General features: G+C 37.8%; 1 protein-coding gene and 1 long non-coding RNA gene across 2 annotated transcripts in view; both read right to left on the bottom strand.

Moving 5' to 3' along the window:
* The window catches only part of LOC127683504 (tyrosine-protein phosphatase non-receptor type substrate 1-like), a 62244-nt gene extending 35454 nt beyond the window's left edge, over nucleotides 1–26790 (bottom strand). Inside the window, exon 1 of the mRNA XM_052180801.1 lies at nucleotides 26645–26790. Coding sequence (XP_052036761.1) covers nucleotides 26645–26717 — 73 coding nt within the window. The 5' untranslated portion in view covers nucleotides 26718–26790. The remainder of the gene's footprint in view (nucleotides 1–26644) is intronic.
* Nucleotides 16225–26638, bottom strand: LOC127683513 (uncharacterized). Its single transcript, XR_007977570.1, has 2 exons — nucleotides 26549–26638; nucleotides 16225–16659 (listed from the first exon to the last, which is right to left on the bottom strand). It is a non-coding gene; the product is annotated as an uncharacterized LOC127683513 (long non-coding RNA).
* Nucleotides 26791–27588: the final 798 nt, after the last annotated feature.

Here is a 27588-nt window from a genome sequence, read left to right as displayed (position 1 = left end):
AACCTAAGGATTATAGGTATAGATGAGAGTGAAGATTTACAACTGAAAGGGCCAGCAAATATCTTTAACAAAATTATGGAAGAAAACTTTCCCAACTTAAAGAGAGAGATACCTATGAATATACAAGAAGCCTATAGAACTCCAAACAGACTGGATCTGAGCAGAAATACCCCTTGCCACATAATAATTAAAACCCCAAATGCACTAAACAAAGAAAGAATATTAAAAGCAGTAAGAGAAAAAGGCCGAGTAACATATAAAAGAAGACCTATCAGAATCACACCAGACTTCTCACCAGAGACCATGAAAGCTAGAAGATCCTGGGCAGATCTCATGCAGACTCTAAGAGAACACAAATGTCAGCCAAGACTACTATACCCAGCAAAACTCTCAATCACAATAGATGGAGAAACCAAGACATTCCATGACAAAACCAAATTTACACAATATCTTTCCACAAACCCAGCTCTACAAAGAATAATAGGAGGAAAACTCCAATACAAGGAGGGAAACTACACCTGGGAAAAAATAAGATAGTAACCTTCCTTCATCAAACCCAAAAGAAGATAATCACTCAAATATAAAAATAACATCAAAAATGACAGGAAGTCATTCTCTATTCCTTAATATCTCTATTCCTTAATATCCATAATCTCTATTCCTTAATATCTCTTAACATCAATGGACTCAATTCCCTAATAAAAAGACATAGACTAACAGACTGGATAAGGAAACAGGACCCTACATTTTGCTACATACAGGAAACACACCTAAATGTCAAAGACAAAAACTACCTTAGAGTAAAAGGCTGGAAGACAATTTTACAAGCCAATGGTCTCGGGAAATGAGCCGGAGTAGCCATTGTAGTATCAGATAAAATCGACTTTCAACCTAAAGTCATCAAAAGAAACACTGAGGGACACTTCTTGCTGGTCAAAGGAAAAATCAACCAAGAAGAACTTTCAATTCTGAACATCTATGCTCCAAATACAAGGGCACCCTCATTCGTAAAAGAAACTTTACTAAAGCTCAAAGCACACATTGCACCTAACAAAATAATTGTGGGGGACTTCAACACTCCACTCTCCTCAATGGACTGATCATGAAAACAGAAACTAAACAGGGACACAGTAAAACTAATTGAAGCTTTAGACCAATTGGTTTTGACGGATATTTATAGAACATTTCACCCTAAAGCAAAAGAATATACCTTTTTTCTCAGCACCTCATGGTACCTTCTCCAAAATCAACCATATAACTGGTTACAAGAAAGACCTCAACAAATACAAGAAGATCAAAATAATCCCATGCCTCCTATGAGATCACTATGGTGTAAGAGTAGTTTTCAATAGCAACAAAAACAACAGAAAGCCCACATACACATGGAGGCTGAACAATACTCAATGACACCTTGGCCAAAGAAGAAATAAAGAAAGAAATCAGAGACTTTTTAGAATTTAATGAAAATGAAGGCACAACATACCCAAATCTTTGGGACACAATGAAAGCAGTGCTAAGAGGAAAACTCATAGCCCTGAGTGACTCCAAAAAGAAAATGGAGAGAGCATACACTAGCAGCTTAATGACACACCTGAAAGCCCTGGAACAAAAAGAAACTATTTCACCCAGGAGGAGTAGAACACAGGAAATCATCAAACTCAGGGCTGAAATCAATCAATTGGAAACAAAGAGAACCATACAAAGAATCAACGAGTCCAGGAGCTGGTTCTTTGAGAAAATCAACAAGATAGATAAACCCTTAACCAGACTGACCAAAAGGCACAGAGAAAGTATCCAAATCAAAAAAATTAGAAATGAAAAGGGAGATATTACAACAGAAACTGAGGAAATTCAAAAAATCATCAGATCCTACTACAAAAGCTTATACTCAACACAACTGGAGAATCTGGAGGAAATGGACAATTTCCTAGACAGATACCAAATACCAAAATTAAATCAGGACCAAATAGATCATCTAAACAGTCCCATAACCCCTAAAGAAATAGAAGGGGTCATAGAAAGTTTTCCAACCAAAAAAAGCACAGGACCAGATGGTTTCAGTGCACAATTCTATCAGACCTTCAAAGAAGACCTAACACCAATACTCTTCAAACTATTCCACAAAATAGAAACAGAAGGAACCCTACCCAATTCCTTCTATGAAGCCACAATTACGCTGATACCAAAACCACACAAAGATCCAACAAAGAAAGAAAACTTCAGACCAATCTCCCTTATGAACATCAATGCAAAAATACTCAATAAAATTCTTGCCAACCGAATCCAAGAACACATCAAAACGATCATCCACCATGATCAAGTAAGCTTTATCCCGGGAATGCAGGGTTGGTTCAATATAGGGAAATCCATCAATGCAATCCACTACATAAAGAAACTCAAAGAACAAAACCACATGGTCATTTCATTGGATGCTGAAAAAGCATTTGACAAAATTCAGCATCCTTTCATGCTTAAAGTCTTGGAAAGAACAGGAATTCAAGGCCCATACCTAAACATCGTTAAAGCAATATACAGCAAACCAGTAGCCAGCATCAAACTAAATGGAGAGAAACTTGAAGCAATCCCTCTAAAATCAGGGACTAGACAGACAGGGCTGCCCCTTTCTCCTTATCTTTTCAATATTGTACTTGAGGTACTAGCTTGGGAAATTCGACAACATAAGGAGGTCAAAGGGATACAAATTGGAAAGGAAGAAGTCAAACTATCATTATTTGCAGATGACATGATAGTCTACCTAAGTGACCCAAAAACTCCACTAGAGAACTCCTACAGCTGATAAACAACTTCAGCAAAGTGGCAGGTTATAAAATCAACTCAAGCAAATCAGTGGCCTTCCTATACTCAAAGGATAAGCAGGCTGAGGAAGAAATTAGGGAAATGACCCCCTTCACAATAGCCACAAACAGTATAAAGTATCTTGGGTTGACTCTTACCAAACATGTGAAAGATCTGTATGACAAGAACTTCAAGACTCTGAAGAAGGAAATGGAAGACCTCAAAAAATGGGAAAACCTCCCATGCTCATGGATCGATAGAATCAATATAGTTAAAATGGCCATTTTGCCAAAAGCAATATACAGATTCAATGCAATACCCATCAAAATCCCAACTCAATTCTTCACAGAGTTAGAAAGAGCAATTATCAAATTCATCTGGAACAACAAAAAACCCAGGATAGCTAAAACTATTCTCAGCAACAAAAGAAAGTCTGGGGGAAATCAGTATCACTGACCTCAAGCAATACTACAGAGCAATAGTGTTAAAAAACTGTATGGTATTTGTACAGTGACAGGCAGGAGGATCAATGGAACAGGATTGAAGATCCAGAAATGAACCCACACAACTATGGCCACTTGATCCTCGACAAAGAGGCTGAAAACATCCAATGGAAAAAAGATAGCCTTTTCAACAAATGGTGCTGGTTCAACTGGAGGTCAGCATGCAGAAGAATGCGAATTGATCCATCCTTGTCTCCTTGTACTAAGCTCAAATCCAAATGGATCAAGGACCTCCACATAAAGCCAGACACTCTGAAGCTAATAGAAAAGAAACTGGGGAAGACCTTTGAGGACATCGGCACAGGGAGAAAGCTTATGAACAGAACACCAATAGCATATGCTCTAAGAGCAAGAATTGACAAATGGGACCTCATAAAATTACGAAGTTTCTGTAAGGCAAAGGACAACATCAAGAGGACAAATCGGAAACCAACAAATTGGGAAAAGATCTTCACCAATCCTACATCAGATAGAGGGTTAATATCCAATATATATAAAGAACTCAAGAAGTTAGACTCCAGAAAACCAAACAACCCTATTAAAAATGGGGTACAGAGTTAAACAAAGAATTTTCACCTGAAGAACTTCGGATGGCAGAGAAGCATCTTAAAAAATGCTCAACTTCATTAGTCATTAGGGAAATGCAAATCAAAACAACCCTGAGATTTCACCTTACACCAGTCAGAATGGCTAAGATTAAAAATTCAGGAGACAGCAGGTGTTGGGGAGGATGTGGAGAAAGAGGAACACTCCTCCACTGCTGGTGGGGTTGCAAATTGGTACAACCACTCTGGAAATCAGTCTGGCAGTTCCTCTGAAAACTGGGCACCTCACTGCCAGAAGATCCTGCCATACCACTCCTGGGCATATTCCCAAAAGATTCCCCAGCATGTAATAAGGATACATGTTCTACTATGTTCATAGCAGCCCTATTTATAATTGCCAGAAGTTCAAAGACCCCAGGTATCCCTCAACAGAAGAGTGGATGCAAAAAAATGTGGTATATCTACACAATGCAGTACTATTCAGCCATTAGAAACAATGAATTCATGAAATTCTTAGGCAAATGGATGGAGCTGGAGAACATCATACTAAGTGAGGTAACCTAGTCTCAAAAGATGAATCACGGTATGCACTCACTAATAAGTGGATATTAACCTAGAAAACTGGAATACCCAAAACATAATCCACACATCAAATGAGGTACAAGAAGAACGGAGGAGTTGCCCCTTCTTCTGGAAAGACTCAGTGAAGCAGTGTAGAACAAAACCAGAACGGGGAAGTGGGAAGGGTTGGGTGGGAAACAGGGGGAGGGAAGGGGACTGATGGGACTTTCGGGGAGTGGGGGGTCCAGAAAAGGGAAAATCATTTGAAATGTAAATAAATCTATCAATAAATTAAAAAAATGAAAAAAAAAAAAAGAAATAAACCTTCCAACCAGAACAGGTAAGAGCTTCATCTGCTGTCTGAACCCTTCCATTCTCACTTCCTTGATTTAGAGCCCAAAGAAATAAACTTCTCACACCAAACACAAAACTACACCTCCTACCCACATTAATCTCCCCACCTCTAGTTCCACTATTCAGGTGAACATTCACTGCTCGGGTGTAGGTCATACCATCCACAAAATGTGAGAGCTCTACTTATAGTCTGAAATTCCCACTCCCTTGGTTTGGAAGCCATTACCCTAGCCACTAACCCCTTTCCCTACACCCTTCCCCTGCTATATTCCATGCATCTTTCCTTATTTGTACAGAGATTTACTACTCATGTGTAGGGCACATAAGCCAGAACTGTTAAGATCCCCATCTGCAATCCTAAACTTTCTACTCCCTCCTTTCAAAACAAAACAACCAAAACTTCTGACACCTTGACCACCACTTAGCCTCTGCTTCCATATGGGATCCATGGGTTTCCACTTTCTCTGGGTGTCCAGGTGTTGTGGCAGATGTTTTTGCCTCCTCACGTGTGATCCTGGACATGTTAGAGCACCTAGGATTCGAGCTTCCTCTCTCACTTTTTTTTTAATTTTACTTATTCCATTTCATCCATTCATTATCTCTTTAAGGGCCACTTTCATTTTCATAAAGTAGGGTTTATGATAATTTTTTTATGCTGCAGCAACATTGGAATATTCAGGCATAACCCAGGATAGTGAAAATTATTCTTAAGAATAAAAGAAATTCTGAGAAAATCACCATCCCTAACCTCAATCTGCATTATAGAGCAATAGCTATAAAAACTGTATGGTGTTGGTACAAAGAAAGGCAGGAAGATCAATGGAATAGAATTGAAGACTAACAAATGAAATCAAACACAGATGGACACTTAATATTTCACGAAGGAGCTAAAAGCATCCAGTTGAAAAAATGCCAGCATTATCAAAAAATGGTGCTGGTTCAATTGGAAGACCCATTCTTATCTCTTTGTACAAATCTCAATTCCAAGTGGATCAAGGACCTCCACATAAAATCTGACACACTGAAACTAAGTAGGAAAGAAAGTAGGAAAGAGCCTAGAACACATGAGCACAGGGAATAATTGCCTGAACTGAACACCAATGACTTATGCTCTAAGATCAACAATACTCAAATGGGACCACCAAAACTGCAAGGATTCTGTAAGGCAAAGGACACTCTCATTAGGACAAAACAGCAACCAACATATTATAAAAAGATCTTTACTAATCCTTCATGTGATAGAGGGCTAATTACCAATATATACAAAGAACTCAAGAAGTTAAACTCTCAAGAACCAAATAACCCTACTAAATTGGCGTACAGTGCTACACAAAGAATTCTCAACTGAGGAATATTGAATGGCTGAAAAGCACCTAAAGAAATATTTATTCAACATTCTTAGTCATCAGGGAAATGCAAAATAAAACAATCCTGAGATTCTACCTCACACTATTCAGAATGGCTAAGATAAAAATTTATATGACAGCAGATGCTGGCAGGGATGTGGAGAAAGAAGAACACTCCTCCATTGTTGGTGGGATTGCAAGGTGACACACTACTCTTGAAATCAGTCTGGCAGTTCCTTAGAAAATTGGGCATAATAGTACCTGAAGACTTATCTGTACCACTCCTGAGTATGAACGCAAAAGATACTCTAATATATAACAAGGGCATATGCTCCACTATGTTCATAACAGACTTATTTATAAGAGTCAGAACTTGAATAGAACCCAGATGTCATTAAACAGAGGAATGGATAAGGAAAATGTGGTACATTTACACAATGGAGTACTACTCAGCTACTAAAAACAGTAACTTCATGAAATTCTTAGGTAAATGAATGGAACTAGAACTCCTGAGTGAGGCAACCCAGTCACAAAAGAACACACATGATATGTGCTCAGTAACATGTGTATATTGGCCCAAAAACTTGGAATATTCAAGTTACAACTTACAGGCTACATAAATCTGAAGAATAAGGAAGACTAAAATTTTATGCTTTGGTCTTTCTTAGAATGGGGAACAAAATACTCACAGGAGCAAATATGGAGACAAAGTTTGGAGCACAGACTGAAGGAAAGGCCATCTAGAGACTGCCCCATTTCGGGATCCATCCCACGTACAGACTCAAAACCCTGACATTATGGCAGATGCCAAGATGTGCTTGCTGTCAGGAGCCTGATATAGCTGACTCCTGAATGACTCAGCCAGAGACTGACAAATACAGAGGCAGTTGCTCTCAACCAGCCATTGGACTGAGCATGGCATCCCCCATGGATGAGCTAGAGAAAGGACTGAAGGAGGTGAAAGGATTTGCAACCTATAGGAAGAACAACAATATCCCCAACCAGAGCTCTCAGCGGCAAAACCGCCAAAGAAAGAGTACTTATGGAGTAACCCATGACTCAGCTGTATATGTAGCAGAGGATGGCCTTGTCTGGCATCAATGGGAGGAGAAGCCTTGGTTCCTGTTGATGCCCCAGTATAGGGTAATGAGAGGGAGGGGTGTAGGGAGTGGGTGGATTGGGGAATACTCCCATGGAAGCAGAGGGAGGAGGTATGGGATAGGGGTGCTTCCTAAGGGAAAATGGGAAAGGGGATAATATTTGAATTTCAAATATATAACATGTCCAATGAAAGAAAAAAGAAACATCCTGATTAAGGTAACCCAGATATATAAAGACAAACCTGATATGTACTCTCTCCTAAGTAGATATTAAGTGTAAAATAAATTATAAACATTCTACAATCTAAAGAACTAGTTAGGATAAGTAGAAAGGAGGACTCAGGGGGCGACTCATGAATCTCCATGAGATTGGGTAATAGAATTGATGCAGGAGACCTGGGGGGGGGGGTGGTGAGTATGGGAACAGAAGAGATCATCTGGTTTTTGATAAAGGGAAGGGTATATTGGGAGAAATACTAGCATTGGGGATGCATTTGAGGGATGAAGTTGAAACTTGTGAATGGAAATGCCCAGCAATCAGGAGGAATGAACTCAGTCAAGATATCAAAATCAGTAATAAGGGGGATATTGAGCCTCAACTGGCCGTCACATATATGATATGCTTAAGATTTTATGGTTAATAATGTTATCAAAAAAGAAATAAGTACTTTGTTTAAATTTACCAATTAACAAATATTATGGTATATTTTTCTATCATATTATATGCAGCAAAATATGTCCTCTAGAAAAGCAGGAACTTAATTAATACATGAACCACCTTTCTGGCCCTGAATTACATTAATTTTATGACTGATATAATAGCTTCATATAAAGATTATAGCTTCACGCAAGAGTTATTTATTAATCCTGTGTGTTTCAGAAATTCAAATTTTGTGAGTCAAGGTAATGAACATGACGTCACATATACCCAATGTCCAGGTGCCCCAGTTTCTATCCTTGAATGTGGCTTGGGTTCCTGAGTGTACTCTCCTATGTCATCTGTCTTCCCATCACTGCACCCTGTGTTCTCTGTAACTCTTACTCTCAAGACTCTGATTAGTTGGACACTTCCTTCCCTGGACTGTGATGATCAGGAAAGACTGTACTGTACTACATTCATTATCCTATACTACTTGACCAAAATTAGAGAATCTTCATGTAAAGTAGGAAAAGAGCAAAGTATATGTACAAAAAAGCCATAACGAAAATGAAGTGTCTGGATAGGAAAATAACATCACAAAACAGAGAACCTGTAAGAAGGAACTAAATGGTGTTGGAAAGCCAAATGCATGTTAATTTATACATTCAATTTACAAGGTAGACAGAGGATTTGAGCATTAAATGAAAGAAAATACAAATATACAAATGGAAACAGTAATATTACTTAGCAGTTCAGTGACAATGGCCAAAAACTGGTGAGAAAATGAATAATTTGGAATGTTGGCATATTATTGAAAAAAATATTATCTTACATATTACTAATTTGAAAAAAAGAAGGATAAATATAACACTGTGAGCTAATTCACTTGATAAATCTCAAAGAGAATCACTCCACCCACATTAAAATAAAATTGACAAAAGATGGCTACTAATCTGAGATAGTGGGAAAAAGTTTCTTAGGGCAGGAATACAAATTTATGAATTTACACTCATTTCTCAGAAGGGGAAACCTCTAGCATATAGGATGTTCTCTCTTCTCAGTTTCCTTGGTCCAGAATTGGGAAAAAGTGTACCCATATATATTAGAGTCCCTTCTACACTAATTTCTTACTTTTTCATAGAGGTTTGGACACTGCTTAGAACTGTAAGAGAAATCAAGAATTAAAAGGAAAATGTAGTGCTTATCAAATACTACCAACTCAGTGCCATCTCCAGACTGAATTTCACTGTCAGGCACTATTGGTCCTTTCTGGAACTTCATACAGTAGTAGGTAACCACATCAGCAAGAGTGGCATTACTGATGCGGATGGAAAAGTCTTGGTTGTCTCTATTTGTAGTATCTGAAATCAATGTTACTCTGGGGAAGTAGTCTACTGTAAAAGAATATATCAAGTGTCGACCATGTCCTATACCCTTGAACCACCTGATGGTCTCCACAGGAAATAGGGATGTCACTGTGCAGTTCACAGTGATTGACCATCCAGCATAACAGAGACTTATTTATCAGGCTGGATCACCTTCAGCTCTTTCATAGCTGCTCCTGCAGAAATCAACAGTTAGTGCTCATCTGGTGGAAAGCCACAAGCTCCGCAAGTTTGGGAAAAAAAACAACCCCAAAAACCTGTTACTCACTAGAGCTCAGCATGTACATGGACACTACCTAAGAGTAAAAGGCTAGAAAACAGTTTTCTAAGCAAATGGTCCCAGGAAACAAGCTGGAGTAGCCATTCTAATATACAATAAAATACACTTTCAACCAAAATCATCAAAAAAAAAAAAAGACACAGAAGGACACTTTCCACACATCAAAGGAAAAATCTACCAAGAAGAACTCTCAATTCTGAACATCTATGCTCCAAATAGAGGGGCACTTTCATTCGTAAAAGAAACTTTACTAAAGTTTAAAGGATACATTGCACCCCACACAATAATTGTGGGTAATTTCAATACCCCACTCTTCTCAATGGACAGATAACAGAAACACAAACTAAACAGAGACACAGTGAAACTAGCAGAAGTTTTAGACTAAATGGGTTTAATAGATATGTATAGACCATTTCATCCTAAATCAAAAGAATATACCTTCTTCTCAGTACTTCAAAGTACCTTCTCCAAAATTGACCATATAATTGGTCACAAAACAGACCTCAACAGATAAAAGAATATCAAACAAACCCCATGCCTCACATCAGATCACTATGGAGTATTGTTGTTCTGCAATACCAAAAAAAGCAACTGAATGTCCACATATACATGGAAGCCAAACAATTTGCTACTCAATGATACCTTGGTCAAGGAAGAGATAAGGAAAGAAATGAAAGACTTTTTATAATTCAATGAAAATGAAGGCACAACATATCCAAATTTATGGGTCACAATGAAAGCAGTGCTAAGAAGAAAACTCATAGCTGAGTACCTCCAAAAAGAAGCTGGAGAGAGCATACACTAGCAGCTTAACAACACACCTGGAAGCTTTAGAACAGAAAGAAGCTAATACACCCAATAGGAGTAGAAGACAGGAAATCATCAAACTCAGGGATGAAGTCAATCAAGTTGAAACAAAAAGAACTATACAAAGAACCAACAAAACCAGGAGCTGGTTCTTTGAAAATATCAACAAGATAGATACATCTTTAGCCAGACTATATAGAGGGCACAGCAACAGTATCCAAATTAACAATATCAGTAATGAAAATGGAGATATAACAATAGAAACTGAGGAAATTCAAAAAAATCATCAGATCCTACTACAAAAGCCTATACTCAATGCAACTGGACCATATGGATGAAATGGACAATTTTCTAGACAGATACCAAATACCGAAGTTAAATTAGGAACAGACAGAGCATCTAGATGGTCCCCAAACCCCTAAAGAAATATTGAGAGTCCCCCAACCAAAAAAAAAAAAAAGCAAAAAAAAAAAAGCACAGGACCAGATGGTTTTAGTGCAGAGTTCTATCAAATCGTTCTATCAAATCTTCAAGGAAATCCTAACACAAATACTTCAAATGATTCCACAAAATAGAAACAGAAGGAGCACTGTCCAACTCAGACCAATTTCCCTAATGAATATCGATGCAAATATACTCAATAAAACTATTACCAACCAAATCCAAGAACACATAAAAGCGATCATTCACCATGATCAAGTAGACTTCATCCCAGGGATATAGGAATGTTTCAATATAGGGAAATCCCTCAATGTAATCCACTACATAAACAAAGTCAAAGAAAAAAAAACATGGTCATTTCATTAGATACTGAAAAAGCATTTGACAAAATCCAGTATCCTTTCATGTTAAAAGTATTGGAAAGAGCAGAAAATCAAGGCCCATACCTAAACATAGTATAAGCAATATACAGCAAACCAGTAGCTGACATTAACTAAATGGAGAGAAACCTGAAGCAATCCCTCTAAAATTAGGGAGTAGACAAGGCTGCACTCTCTCTCCAGATTTATTCAATACAGTACTTGAAGTTCTAGCTAGAGCAATTAGACAATAAAAGGAGTTCAAAGGGAAAGAAATTGGAAAGGAAGAAGTAAAATTATGACTGTTTGCAGATGTTATGATGCTCTACTTAAGCGGCCCAAAAAACTCCACCAGAGAACTACTACAGCTGATGAACAACTTTAGCAAAGTGACTTTACATAAAATTAACTCAAGTGAATCAGTAGCCTTCCTATACTCAAAGGATAAACAGCCTGAGAAAGAAATTAGGGAAATGATACCATTCACAATAGCCACAAACAATATAAAGTATTTTTGTGTGACTCTAACTAAAAAAGTGAAAGGTCTGTGTGACAAGAACATCAAATCTTTGAAGGAAGAAATCCAAGAAGGTCTCATAAGATGGAAAATTCTTCCACGCTTGTGGATTGTCAGGATTAATATAGTAAAAATGGCCATCTCAACAAAAGCAATCTACAGATTCAGTGATATTCCTATCAATATTCTAACTCAATTTTTCATAGTTAGAAAGAGCAATTCTCAAATTCATCTGGAATAACAAAAAGCCCAGGGTACCTAAAACTATTCTCAATAGTAAAAGAACTTCTGGAGGAATCAGTATCCCAGACCTCAAGCTGTACTACAAAGCAATAGTGTTAAAAACTGCATGGGATTGGTACAGTAACAGGCAGGTAGATCAGTGGAATAGAATTGAAGACCCAGAAATAAAGCCACACACCTATGGTCAATTGATCTTTGACAAAGGAGCTACACCCATCCAGTGGAAAAAAAAAGATAGCCTTTCCAACAAATGGTGCTGGTTCAGCTGGTAGCTAGCATGCGGAAGAATGCAAATTGATCCATTCTTATCTCCTTTTACTAAGCTCAAGTCCAAGTGGATCAAGGACATCCACATAAAACCAGACACACTGAAACTAATAGAACAGAAACTGGGGAAGAGCTTTAAGCACATGGGCACAGGTGAAACATTCCTAAACAGAACACCAGTTGCATACAAGCTAAGATCAAGAATTGACAAATTGGACCTCATGAAATTACAAAGTTTCTGTAAGGCAAAGGACATTGTCAATAGGTCAAAACAGTAACCAACAAATTGTGAAAAGATCTTTACCACCCCTTATCCAACTGAAGGCTAATATCCAATATATACAAAGAACTCAAGGAGTTAGACTCCAAAGAGCCAGCTAACCCTATTAAAAATGGGGTACTGAGCTAAACAACAAATTTTCTCCTGAGGAATATCAAACGGCTGAGAATCACCTAAAAAATGTTCAACATTCTTAGTCATCAGGGAAATGCAAATCAAAACAACCCAGAGATTTCACCTCACACCAGTCAGAATGGCTAAGACCAAAATCTCAGGAGACAGCAGGTTCTGGGAAGGATATGGAGAAAGAGGAACACTCTTCCACTGCTGGTAGGATTGCAGACTGGTATAACCACTCTGTAAATCAGTCTGGCAGTTCCTCAGAAAACTGGGCATGATACTACCAGAAGACCCCTTAATACCACTCCTCGGAATATATCCAGAGGATTCCCCAGCATGTAATAAGGACACATATTCCACTATGTTCATAGCAGCCCTATTTATAATAGCCAGAAGCTTGAAAGACCTCAGATGTCCCTCAACAGAAGCATGGATACAGAAAATGTGGTATATTTACACTATGGAATTACACTCAGCTGTTAAAATAATGAATTCATGAAATTCTTAGGCAAATAGGTGGAACTGGAAAATATTCTAATTGAAGTAACCCAATCACAATTCTCACATGGTATGCATTCACTGTTAAGTAGATATTAGTCCAGAAGCTCAGAATACTCAAGACACAATTCACATATCAAATGATGCCTAAGAAGAAGGAGAGGCCCCTGTTCCTGGAAAGGCTCCATGCAGCAGTGTAGGAGAATACCAGGATAGGGAAACAGAATGGAGTTGATTGGGGGGCAGTGGGAGGAAAGAAGGCTTGTGGGACTTAAGGGAAGGGGAATGCAGGAAAGGGGAAATCATTTGAAACATAAATAAAGAATATATCTAATAAAACATAAAAAATAAAAATAAAATATTTCCATTAAAATAAAAAAACAATTAAACAGTCAATTCTCAACAGAGGAATCTGAAATGATTGAGAAGCACTTAATGAAATGTTCAAAATCCTTAGTCATCAAGGAAATGGAAATAAAAACTACTCTGAGGTCCCATCATTATACCTGTCAGAATGGCTAAGATAAAAAAACACAAGTGATAGTACAAGCTGTCAAACATGTGGAGTAAGATGAATACTTCTTCACTACTGGTAGGAATCCAAATTTGCACCAGCACTATGGAAATTAATTTGATGGTTTCTCAGAAAACTGGGAATAGCACTACCTCAAGACCCAGCTATACCACTCCTGAGCTTATACCCAAAACATGTTCCACCGTCCCATAAGATACTTGCTATTCATCTCACAAGATTCATAGCAGCTTTATTCATTATAGCCTGAAGCTGGAAACAACTTAGATGACCCTAAAAGGAAGAATGAATAGGAAAATATGATTTGTCTATAGAATGGAATACTGTACAACTATGAAAAACAAAGACATCATGAATTTGCATGTCTCCTATTCAGAAAATTGTCTCCTATGCATTCAAGAATATTTCTCAAATTCATGATGGCTTAGGAAGCATACCATGGGCAAGAACCATTCTGATGCTCTGTTATGTTTGCACATAGGCTATGTTTTCCTCTCAGAGGCTCCACTCATGCAGTTGTCTCAGACAGATAGAGCCAAACAGTGGATGGAGCTTGGGGACTCTTATGAAAGAATGGGAAGAATGATTGTGCACCCCAGAGGGAATAGAAAGTCTATAGGAAGACCAACAGAGTCAACTAACCTGGACCCTTGGTGCTCTCAGATTCTGAACTACAAAATTAAGTACACATATAGGCTGTACCCAGGCCTCTTTGCATGTATGTAGCTGATATGTAGGCATCTTAGTCTTCACGTGAGCCCTGAACAACTGGAGTGAGGGCTGTCCCAAAAGCTGTTGCTGGTACTTGGGATAAGTTCTACTAGCTGAGTTACCCTGGCTTACCTCCATGGAAGAGGAAGCATCTAGCCTAGCAGAGACTGAAGAGCCAGGGGAAGGGGGGAGTGGCTAGACACCCAAGAGGAACCCACCTGCTGAGAGAGGAATGAAGGGTGGATTGGTTAAGTATTGTGGGAGGTGGCCAGGAGGGAGCAGTGAGAAGGATGCAAAGTGAATGAGGAGAAAGTAATTGTTTTCTGTTTGTTTGGTTTTTTTGTTTTTTAATGAAAAAGAACTGTATATTTGAAATGAGGTGATTTGATTATTAAGGGAGTCCTTTTTGTATGCATTATTCAAAGGAAATATGGATTATCGAGCCATTTCAACTTTTAAAAAAGAGAATGATCATAAAATCAACTATATAAAAATGTAAAGGTCCTTAAGGAGGAAATGAATAGATGAAATGGAATTGAAAGAACTAAAAAATTATTCTGATTGAGGTAACACTGACATAGAAAGACAAACATAATATGTACTCTCTTATAAGTGGATTTTAGCTGTAAAATAATTTATAATCACACTAGAATCCAAAGACTCAAATAGGCTAAATAGAAGGGAGTACTCAAGGGGCAACACATGGATCCCCCTGGGATTGGGATATAGAATAGATAGAGAAATTGGAGGTGGGTGTGACTATGGGAACAGGAGGGATCAGATGGCAGTAGATAAGGGATATTGGGAGAAAGACTGGAATTGGGGGACATTTTGTTGATAAGGTGAAAACCTATCAATGGAAATGTTCAAGAATCAGAGTGGTTGACTATAGACAAGATTAGTAGCGGGGGGGGGGGGGATATGGAACCTAAACTGGCTATCACATGTGTAAGATTTTATCTTTTTGTTTTGTTTTGTTTTGTTTTTTGTTTTTTGAGACAGGGTTTCTCTGTGTAGCCCTGGCTGTCCTGGAACTCACTCTGTAGACCAGGCTGGCCTGGAACTCAGAAACCAAGGGCTGGGATTAATGGCATGCACCACCACTACTGCCCAGCTATATTTTATGATTGAATAATATCATCAAAAAAAGAAAATAAGGACTTTGTTTAAATTTACAAATTAAAATATAATATATTTTAAATCATATTATATATAAGATAATGTCCTCTGGAAGAGCAGGTTTATTCCATGAACCACCTCTCTGAACCTTGAATTATATTAATTTTAAGCTTGATATAATAACTTCCTATAAAGATTGTGGCTTCACACAACTGGTATTTATTATTTTATCCTATATGGTTCAGAAGTTCAAATTTGGTGAGTCAAGGCAATGAACATGGGGGCACATATCCTCAGTGTTCAGGTGGTCCAGTTTCTGTCCTTGACATGGTTTGGTCTCCCATGCTATGTCATCTGTCTTCCTATCACTGAACCCTCTTGTCTCAGTAACTCTGATTCTCATAACTCTGACAATTTGGACCCCTTCTTGCCTGGACTTTGATGATTAGGAAAGAATATAGTATATTACATTCACTGTATTATACTACTTGACTAAAACTATACAGTCTTAATTTAGAATATGAAAAGAGCAAAGGAAAAATATGGAAAAGTCATAAAGAAAGTGAAGTGTTTGGACAGCAAAATTAGAACACAAAACAGAGAGAGCCTGTGAGAACCAAATGATGTAACTTAGTGGTAACTTAGAGATTCAATTTACAAGGTATACAGAGGATTTGAGCATTTTATGAAAAATTACAAATATAGAAATAGATACAATAGCATTTCTTAGTCAGAAGTTAAGGGATTTGGAGTATGGATATATATATTGAAAAAATATTGTCTCACATATTCCTAATTTGATAAAATAGAAGTATAAATCTAACATTGTGAATTAATTTATTTGATATAAATTGTTTTTAAGATGCTTCTCAGCCATCCGAAGTTCCTCAGGTAAAAATTCTTTGTTTAGCTCTGTACCTCATTTTTAATAGGGTTATTTGGTTTTCTGGGGTGTAACTTCTTGAGTTCTTTGTATATATTCGATATTAGCCCTCTTTCAGATGTAAGGTTGATGAAGATATTTTCCCAATTTGTTGCTGATTTGTCCTTCTGATGGTGTCCTTTGCCTTACAGAAACTTTGTAATTTTATGAGGTCCCAGTTGTTAATTCTTGATCTTAGAGAATAAGCTATTGGTGTTCTATTCAGGAAATTTCCTCCTGTGCCCATGTCCTCAAGGATCTTCCCCAGTTTCTTTTCTATTAGCTTCAGAGTGTCTGGCTTTGCGAGGAGGTCTTGATCCACTTGGAGTTGAGCTTAGTACAAGAAGAAAAAGATCAATTACCATTCTTTTGAATGCTGACCTCCAGTTGAACTACAACCATTTGTTGAAAATGCTCTTTTTTCCACAGGAAAAAAGGTGGCCATAGGTATGTGGGTTCATTTCTGGATCTTCAATCCTATTCCATTGATCCGCCTGCCTGTCACTGTGCCAATACCATGCAGCTTTTACACTCTTGCTCTGTAGTATTGCTTGAGGTCTGGGATACTGATTCCCCCAGAATTTCTTTTGTTGTTGAGAATACTTTTAGCTATCCTGGGTTTTTTGTTATTCCAGATGAATTTGAGAATTGCTCTTTCTAACTCTATGAAGAACTGAGTTGGGATTTTGATGGGGATTGTGTTGAATCTGTATATTGCTTTTGGCAAAATGGCCATTTTAACTATATTAATCCTGCCGATCCACGAGCATGGCAGATTTTTCCATTTTCTGAGGTCTTCTTCGATTTCCTTCATAGACCTGAAGTTCTTGCCATATAGATCTTTCACTTGTTTGGTTAGAGTCACACCAAGATACTTTATATTGTTTGTGGCTATTGTGAAGGGTGTCATTTCCCTAATTTCTTTCCCAGCCTGCTTATCCTTTGAGTATAGGAAGGCTTAAACCCAAGCGATGTTAGCATCGGACTATGTCTGCGTTCCTGGCTATGTCATTTCTCTCTGGCATCCAGGAACCAAGATGGCAGAGAGCCTCTCATAATTAGCTGGCAGGAGGCAGAGGTCTAATGGGGCTTCAGTGCAGTAAGAAGCGCTGTAACAAGCAGCCTGGCTGGCTGGCGGTGGCCTGTGGTAGCGGGTGCAGGACCTGCCTGGTCCCTGTTGCCTCAGTTCAACTGGTGGCTGCCCTCTCTGCCAGACAAGCTGCTGCTGCCGCTGCTACCACTGACTCTTGCCACCTGACCAAGACAAATAGATCCATTCTTATGTCCTTGTACTAAGCTCAAGTCCAAGCGGATCAAGGACCTCCACATAAAACCAAACACACTGAAACTAATAGAAAAAGAAACTGAGGAAAATCCTTGAGGACATGGATACAGGGAAACATTTCCTGAACAGAAACCCAATAGCGTATGCTCTAAGATCAAGAATTGACAAATGGAACCTCATAAAATTACCAAGTTTCTGTAAGGCAAAGGACACTGTTAAAAGGACAAAACAGCAGCCAAAAAAAAAAAAAAAGGGGAAAAGATCTTTACCAACCGTACATCTGATAGAGGGCTAATATCCAAGATATACAAAGAACTCAAGAAGATAGACTCTAGAGATCCAAATAGCCCTAGTAAAAAATGTGTTACAGAGCTAAACAAAGAATTTTCCCCTGAGAAACATCAAATGGCTGAGAAGCACCTAAAGAAATGTTCAACATCATTAGTCATTAGGGAAATGCAAATCAAAACAACCCTGAGATCTCACCTCATATCAGTCAAAATGGCTAAGATTAAAAACACGGGAGATAATAGGTGTTGGCGAGGATGTGAAGAAAGTGGAACACTCCTCCACTGCTGGTGGGGTTGCAAGCTGGTACAACCACACTGTTAATCAGTCTGGTGGTTCCTCAGAAAACTGGGCATAATACTACTGAAGGACCTACCTATACTACTTCTGGGCATATACCCAGAGGATTCCCCAGCATGTAATAAGGATACATGTTCCACTATGTTTATAGCAGCCCTATTTATAATAGCCAGAAGTTGGAAAGAACCTAGATATCCCTCAATAGAGGAATGGATACAGAAAATGTGGTATATTTATACTATGGAATACTACTCAGCTATTAAAAACAACGAATTCATGAAATTCTTAGGCAAGTGGGTGGAACTGGAGAATGTCATCCTGAAGTTAGGTGACCCAATCACAAAAGAACACACATGGTATGTACTCACATATATATTTTAAAATATTACATATTTCATGATTTTTCTTAATTATTATTTTCCCTAATGGACATTAAAATCGGCATGTGTGACTCTGCCTCTACTTTTATTCTCCAGTGCCACATATGTTCACAGAACAATCTGTAGCTCCTGGTGAGTATCCAACAAATATCTTTTTTATGTATGATTTGTCCAGTGTGGTATCTTCCCATGTCAATAAAGTCCATTTTAAGTTGGTAATCTATGGAATAGAAACCAAGTTCTCCATGACAATGATATTTTCAAGAAAAACTGTATATAAGGATAAAGAGCCCCCCCCCAAAAGAAAATCATTGAGTCCTCATTTCACACTAAAGATCACAAGATATGTCAAAGTTTCTTAGAGGAGTTAATACTAATCTTTTGACCTCAAACAGCCTCAATCCAAGCTACAGCAATTAGTGTTGTTTGTGCTTCTGATTCTTTTTCTGTATTTGTATCAGTGTGAAAAGACCATCAACTTGAGATGTTGGTTCCTATGATGTGAAAGTATTTCCCACAGTATCTTGGACATGGAGAGGGTTATAACAATAAAATGTAATTTCTCAGTTGGTTTACTGAGTCATAATACATTCAACTGAAATTGGATGATCTACATAGGAACAGTTTATTAAGGTTTGTCTAGCTCTAGATAGCGATGGGGATATGGATATAATTATTTCTTGCTGAATTATCTTGTAATTGATTTGAAAAATATCTGTGAACAGAAATTCAAGTGAATTAGCATCTGCTCTGGCACATTGTTTCAGAGTTAAGCATTCTGAAGACGGACTGTTTCCATTTTAGAAAGAGCCTCATCATAATTATGGTGTGTGATGGAACAATGTCGTTCATCTCATAGTATCAGAAAACACGAAGTAGCAAGAATGGCCGTGGGCTACATGTTCCATTCAAAGCATGAAGTCCCTTTTAACTTCTACCCTCAGAGACCTAACATTTAACATACTCAATCATCATTCAAATGTTGCCGTTATCTGTTGAAATAGTTTTGACAGATTTTAATATATTTGAGACTCAAAGCATAATATTTTTGCTAAACTTTTCCAGGGCTGGCGCAAATTTTTAAAATAAATAAACTGATTAAAGCAGAAGATGTGAGACATATCACAGTTTAGAATTTTTAATTATCTGTCAGTCCTATTTGCATTTTGCCTAGAGGAAGACAGATAGTTTGTGGCAGAGAGAAATCAGTCAAGCAAAGCATGGCTGGAACATTGTCCTTAAAAAGTACACAAGAGAAACACACAATCATCTTGAGTATAATATTGCTTTTCATTCTTCACATGTCTATTGATGTAGTCGTTGTTAAGGTAAGATAAAGACTGAGCAAATTATATTTAAATATTTAGGGAAATGCAGATAAGTATGAGCTTGTGTGTGTTTGAGTGTTTGTGTGTGTGAGTGTTTTTATGTGTGCATGAGATATATAGAGAGGAGAGAGAGTGGCAGACATACACAGAGAGAGAGGGGGGGGAGAGGGAGAGAAAGAGAGAGGGGGGGGAGAGGGAGAGAAAGAGAGAGGGAGGGAGAGGGAGAGAAGGAGAGAGAGGGTTAAAGAAGCAAAAATGACATCATGGATTTTGAAAAGAAGAGCAAGGAAATTATGTAATTATTAGTTTCACAAACTATAAAAAAAGAAAGCTTTAGGAAGTGCTAAAATCATCATCAAGACTTATATCTTTCTGTAGTCTCAGGAATAGTATGAGTGTAATGAAGATATTGTAAAACCAAAAATTATACAAGATTGGGTGGTTTAACACCTCAACCAAAGTAGAGCCTGAGACTGCTAAGCCCAGATCTGAAGTTAGGGAGTCAGTCATGGAATCTTCCTCATTGAGAAAGAAAGAAGAAAGAAAGAAAGAAAGAAAGAAAGAAAGAAAGAAAGAAAGAAAGAAAGAAAGAAAGAAAGAAAGAAAGAAAGAAAGAAAGAAGAGAGAGAGAGAGAGAGAGAGAGAGAGAGAGAGAGAAAGAAAGAAAGAAAGAAAGAAAGAAAGAGAGAGAAAGAAAGAGAGAGAAAGAGAGAGAAAGAGAGAGAGAGAAAGAAAGAGAGAGAAAAAGAAAGAAGAGAGAGAAAGAAAGAGAGAGAAAAAGAAAGAAGAGAGAGAAAGAAAGAGTAAAGAAAGAAAAGAAATACGTAGTAGTTCTTCAGTTTCTATTTTGTGGAATAATTAGAAGAGTATTGGTATTACATCTTCTTTGAAGGTCTGATCGTACTCTGCAGTAAACCATCTGGTTCTGATTTTGGTGTAAAAAAATTTTCAACTCAATTTTTCGAAAGATTGAAAGAGCAATTCTGAAATTCATCTGGAGTAACTCAAAACCAGGATAGCAAAAACTATTGTCACCAATAAAAGAACTTCTAGGAAAATCTCCACCCCTGGCCTCAAACTGCACTGCAGAACAATAGTGGTCAAAACATGGTCTGGAAATCAGTCTGGTGGTTCCCCCGAAAAATGGGCACCTCACTTCCATAAGATCCTGCTATACCACTCCTGGGCATATACCCAGAGGATTCCCCATCATGTAATAAGGATACATGCTCTACTATGTTCATAGCAGCCCTATTCATAATTGCCAGATGCTGGAAAGAACTCAGGTATCCCTCAACAGAAGAGTGGATGCAAAAAATGTGGTATATCTACACAATGGAGTACTATTCAGTCATTAGAAACAATGAATTCCTGAAATTCTTAGGCAAATGGATGGAGCTAGAGAACATCATACTAAGTGAGGTAACCCAGACTCAAAAGGTGAATCATGGTATGCACTCACTAATAAGTGGATATTAACCTAGAAAACTGGAATACCCAAAACATAATCCACACATCAAATGAGGTACAAGAAGAAAGGAGGAGTGGACCCTGGTTCTGGAAAGACTCAGTAAAGCAGTATTCGGCAAAACCAGAACGGGGAAGTGGGAAGGGGTGGGTGGGAGGACAGGGGAAGAGAAGGGGGCTTACGGGACTTTCGAGGAGTGGGGGGCTAGAAAAGGGGAAATCATTTGAAATGTAAATAAATTATATCGAATAAAAAATTTAAAAAAAAACATGGTTTGGGAACAGAGACAGAAATGTAGATAAATGGGAAAAAATTGAAGATCCAGAATTAAACCTACACACGTATGGTCACCTGATCTTTGACAAAGACACCAAAATCATACAGTGGAAAAGAAACAGCATGTTCAACAAATGGTGCTAGCTATGTGGCAGTCCACATTTAGAAGAATGAAAATTAATCCATTCTTATCTCATTGTAGAAAGCTCAAATCCATGTTGATCTAGGTCTTCAAGATAAAACCAGATAACATTTTATTGTTAAAAATAGTTGTATTCTGAGTTTTTTGTTATTACATATGAATTTGAGAATTGCTCTAACTCTATGAAAAATTGAGGTGGAATTTTGATGGAGATTGCATTGATCTGTAGATAGTTTTTGGCATTTTTTACTATATTAATCCTGCCAATCCCTGAGCATGGGAGATCATTCCAACTTCTGAGATCTTATTCAGCTTCTTTCTTCAGAGATTTGAACTTCTTGTCAAACACTTCCTTCACTTGCTTGGTTAGAGTTATACTAATGTATTTTATAGTATGTAAGAATATTGTGAAGGTGTCATTTCCCTAACTTCTTTCTCATCCTCTTTATCCTTTGAGTAGATTTGTTTGGGTTAATTTTTTTCGAGCCATTTTGCTGAAGTTGTTTCTCAGGTTTAGGAGTTCTCTGGTGGAAGTTTTGCAGTCACTTAAGTATACTATCATATCATCTACACATAGTGAAATTTTGACTTCTTCCTTTCAAAATTGTATACCATTGGCCTCCTTATGTTGTCTAATTGCTCTAGCTAGAACTTCAAGTACCATATTGAACAGATACAGAAAGAGTGGGTAGCCTTGCTTAGTCCCTGATTTTAGTAGGATTGCTTCAAGTTTCTCTCCATTTAGTTTGATGTTAGCTACTGGTTTGCTGTATATTGCTTTTACTATGTTTAGATGTGGGCCTTGAATTCCTGATCTTTCCAAGACTTTTAACATGAAAGGATGCTGAATTTTGTCAAATGTTTTCTCAGCATCTAATAAAATATCCATGCATTTTTTCTTTGAGTTTGTTTATATAGTAGGTTATATTGATAGATTTCTGTATATTGAAACATCCCTTCTTCCCTGGGATGAAACCTACTAGATCGTGGTGAATGATCCTATTGATGTACTCTTGAATTCAGTTTGTGAGAATTTTATTGAGTATTTTTGCATGATATTCACAAAAGAAATTGGTCTGAAGTTCTCTTTCTTTTTTGGGTTTTTGTGTGGTTTAGGTGTAAGAGTAATTGTACAAATTAGGCTTCATCAAACAAATTGGGTAGTGTCCCTTCTGTTTCTCTTTTGTAGAATAGCTTAAAAAGTATTGACATTAGCTGTTCTTTGAAGGTCCAATAGAAATTTGCACTAACCCCAACTGGTCCTTGTGTGTGTGTGTGTATATATATATTGATTGGGAAACTTTTAATGACTGCTTCTCTTTCTCGAGGGGTTGTGGGATGATTTAGATGGTTTATCTGATCCTGATTTAACTTAGTTACCTGTTGTCTGTCTTGAAAATTGCCCATTTCATCTAGATTTTGCAGTTTTGGTGAGTATAGACTTTTGTATAAGGATCTGATGATTTTTTGAATTTGCTCAGTTTCTGTTGTTATGTCTACCTTTTCCTTTCTGATTTTATTAATTTGGATACTGTCTCTGTGCCCTCTGGTCAGTTTGGTTAAAGATTTGCCTATCTTGTTGATTTTTCTCAAAGAACCAGCTCCTAGTTTTGTTGATTCTTTGCATAGTTCTTTTTGTTCCTACTAGGTTTATTTCAGCTCTGAGTTTGATTTTTCCTGCTGTCTACTCCTTTGGATGTAATTGCCTCATTTTAGTTGTAGAGCTTTCAGTTGTGCTGTCAAGATGCTTCTGTATGCTCTCTCCATTTTCTTTTTGGAGGCATTTAGAGCTATGGGGTTTCCTCTTAGCACTGCTTTCATTGTGTCCCATAAGTTTTTGTATGATGTGCCTTCATTTTTTATTAAATTCTAGAAAGTCTTTAATTTCTGTCTTTATTTCTTCATTGAACAAGTTATCATTGAGTAGAGCATTGTTTAACTTCCACCTGTATGTGGGCTTTCCATCGCTTTCGTTGTTATTGAAGGCCAGCTTTAGTCCCTTAGTCTGTGGTGATCTGATAGAATGCATGTGGTTATTTCAAATTTATTGTATCTGTTGAGGCCTGTTTTGTGACTGATTATTTGGTTAGTTTTGGAGACGGTACCATGAGGTGTGGAGAACAAGGTATATTCTTTTGTTTTAGGATGAAATGTTCTTTAAATATCAGTTAAATCCATTTGCTTGATAACTTCTGTTAGTTTCTCTGTGTCTCTCTTTAGTTTCTGTTTCCATGATCTGCTCATTACTGAGAGTGGGGTATTGAAGTCTCCCACTATTATTGTGTGAGGTACAACATGTACCTTGATTTTGAGGAAAGTTTCTGTTATGAATGTAAATGCCCTTGCGCTTGGAGTATAGATGTTTAGAATTGAGAGTTAATCTTCATGAATTTTTCCTTTGACAAGTATGAAGTGTCCTTCCTTATATTTTTTGATAACTTTTGATTGAAAGTCAGGCAAAGGATACTGCCAATAGGTCAAAATGGCAACCAACAGATTTGAAAAGATCTTTTCCTATCCTACATCGGACAGAGGGCAAATATCCAATATATACAAAGAAATCAAGAAGTTAGACTCCAGAAAATGAAATAAATAATAATGTACCCTATTAAATAATGAATTAACTAATTATTAATAATGAATAATGTACCCTATTAAAAATGGGGTACAGAACTAAAATAATTTCCAACTGAGGAATATCAAAGAGCTGAGAAGCACCTAATTAAATGTTCAACATCCTTAGTCATCAGGGAAATCCAATCAAAATGACTGTGAAATTCCATCTCACACTAGTCAGAATGGCTAAAATAAAAATTCAGGTTGCAGCAGATGGTGATGAGGATGTGGAGAAAGAAGAATATGCCCCAATTGTGGTTGGGGTTGCAAGCTGTTAAAATCACTATAGAAATCAGTCTGGCAGTTCCTAAAAAATTGGACATAGTGCTACCTGAGAATCAAGCTCTACCATTCTTAGGTATACACCCAAAAGGTATTCCAACCTATAAGAAGTGCACATACTCCACTATGTTCATAGCAGATTTATTTATAATAGTCCAAAGCTGGAAAGAATCCAGATGTCCTTCAGCAGAAGAATGGATACAGAAAATGAGGTACATTTATACAATGGAGTACCTCTCAGCTATTAAAAACAATGACTTCATGAAATTCACAGGCAAATGGAAAGAACTAGAAACCATCATCCAGAATCAAGACCACACATGGGCTATAATAATTGAAAAGTGGTTATTAGGCAAAAAGCTGGGAATACACATGATATAACTCACAGACCATATGAAGCTCAAAAAGAAGAAAGACCAAGATGTGGATGCTTCAGTCCTACTTAGAATGGGGAACAAAATAATCAGGAGAGGTAGAGGGAGGGAAAGAGGGACCTAAGAGCTAGAAGAAGGAGAAAGGAAAAATGTGACAGAATCAGGTGTAGGAGGAGATGGGGAGAAATACAGAGAGTCAGAAAATTGAAAGGCAGTGTATAGCAGCAGTGGATGGGGAACTGAGGTAGTTACTTGAAGGTTCCAGATCCCAGGAAAGGAAGAGGTTCTCAGACCCAATGGGAATTGCATAAGCTGAAATACCCAAAAAAAGTAAAGAACCTGTAGAGACCATATCCAGAGGTTAGGTACAGCCTCCATTTGAAGAACTGGACCACCCACCCATCTCAAAAATGTTAACACAATTGTTCCTGTCTAAAGGGAATGCAGGGACAAAGAGTAGAACAGAGACTAAAGGAAAGTCCATCCAGAGTCTGCCCTACCTAGGGATCCATCCCATCTGCAGACACCAAACTCAGACATTATTGCTAATGCAAAGAAGTGCTTGCTGACAGGAGCCTGATATAGCTGCCCGTGAGAGGCTCTGCCAGAGCTTAACCAATACATATGCACATACTCACAGCCAAACACCAGATTGAGCACAGGAACCCACAATGGAGGAGTTAGGGGAAGTACTGATGAAGCTGGAGGTGTTTACAACCTCATAGGAAGAACACCAATATCAGCAACTCCCCCGCCCCCAGAACTCCCTGGGACTAAACCACCATCCAAAGCATACACATGGAGAGACACATGACTCCAGCTACTTATGTAGCAGAGGATTACATTATCTGGCATCAATGGGAGGGAAGCCCCATGGTATTGTGGAGGCTTGATAGCCCAGTGTAGGGGAATGCTAGGGTGGTAAGGTAGGAATGGGTAGGAGGTGCAGGAGCACCCTCATAAAAGCAGGGTTGGGGATGGGAAAGGGGTTCATGGAGGGGAATCAAGGAAGGGGGATAATATTTGAATTTATTTTTCTTTCTTTCTTTCTTTCCTTTCTTTCTTTCTTTCTTTCTTTTTTTTTTTTTTTTTTTTTTTTTTTTTTGTTTCAAGACAGTGTTTCTCTCTGTGTAGCCTTGGCTGTCCTGGAACTCACTCTGTAGACCAGGCTGTCCTCAAACTCATAAATCTGCCTGCCTCTGGGATAATATTTGAAATGTAAATAAATAAAATAATAAAGAAAAATAAAGAAAAGAAAGAGAAAAACCTGACAGCACACTGGTACCATGAAGATTATCACTAATCCCACTTAGCACAAATAGAAGGAACTAAAGCTCACTAGAGAGGGTCAAGAATAACAGGGACATGTGGAAAACAGTTACAGATGAATTATTTATATTCTATGTATCAAAGCTATAACCTCACATGCCAGTACAGGCAGTGCTCAGAATTCTGGCTCTATTATGTGAGACAATGTTCTCACCTCTTCTGTGACAATTCAGGTAGTTAGCTGGAATCTTTTACTTTCAGTGATAGGAGTAGCCCAGAATCAGGGAGATGATGTTCTGTTGTTGCTCACCTTTAAGTCCCAGAAGCAGGATCAACAGCAGGACACTGTGAAGAATGTGGGTCCAGGTGTCTAGAAGCAGCATGGTTGGGATTAAGTACCCTGTTGTGACGAGAATCAGATCTCAGGTTCTTATATGTAGAGAAAGGAAGTACTGTGGCTTATTCTGCAAAAGGGTCACTTAAACATTTTGTAAAAACAGGAACCACACTGCTTATTTTGAAATAGCTAAACAGTGTTGCTTGCAGCTGCAGGGAAGGAGTTCTTATTTGTCATTTTTTTCAGAGGGACTCTGATGTGCATAATACAATCCTTTCTTTTTCTCTTTTTTTTTATTGATATATTTATTTACATTTCAAATGATTTCCCCTTTTCTGAACCCCCACTCCCCGAAAGTCCCATCAGTTCCCCTTCCCTCCCCCTGTTTTCCCCCCAACCCTTCCCACTTCCCTGTTCTGATTTTGCTCTATACTGCTTCACTGAGTCTTTTCAGAACAAGAGGCCACTCCTCCGTGAATTCATTGTTTCTAATGGCTGAATAGTACTCCATTGTGTAGATATACCACATTTTTGCATCTGGAGCCATGTGTCTTAAATATCTTGTGTTGGTAACACACCAATTAGAATCCAGTACAAAAGAATGCTTCCCAAACACCTAATATCCTAGATGTTGTTGATTTGTGCCTTATTCTTTGCTACTGACACATAAAAGTTCTCAGTTGGGCCCATATAATATTTGTAAGAGCATCTCAGTGCTGAAGTAAACCAGCTGTTCTCTTAGAATGATACCTTGAATATACTTTACTGATATCAGGGTAAATGCAGTCTTAGAGAAACTTGGGAATATTTTTGCCTACACATGCACAGTAAAATATGTTATAATTCATATCAATTGCCAACTTCTCACAGATGAAGGAAGCCATAAAGTATATTAGTGAGAAATTGTTGAAGCTTGA

This window comes from Apodemus sylvaticus, chromosome 4 (genome assembly GCF_947179515.1).
Source record: "Apodemus sylvaticus chromosome 4, mApoSyl1.1, whole genome shotgun sequence".
Classification (NCBI taxonomy): Eukaryota; Metazoa; Chordata; class Mammalia; order Rodentia; family Muridae; genus Apodemus; species Apodemus sylvaticus.
Note: the sequence above shows the minus strand (reverse complement) of the source record. Positions and strands in the feature narration are given on the sequence as shown.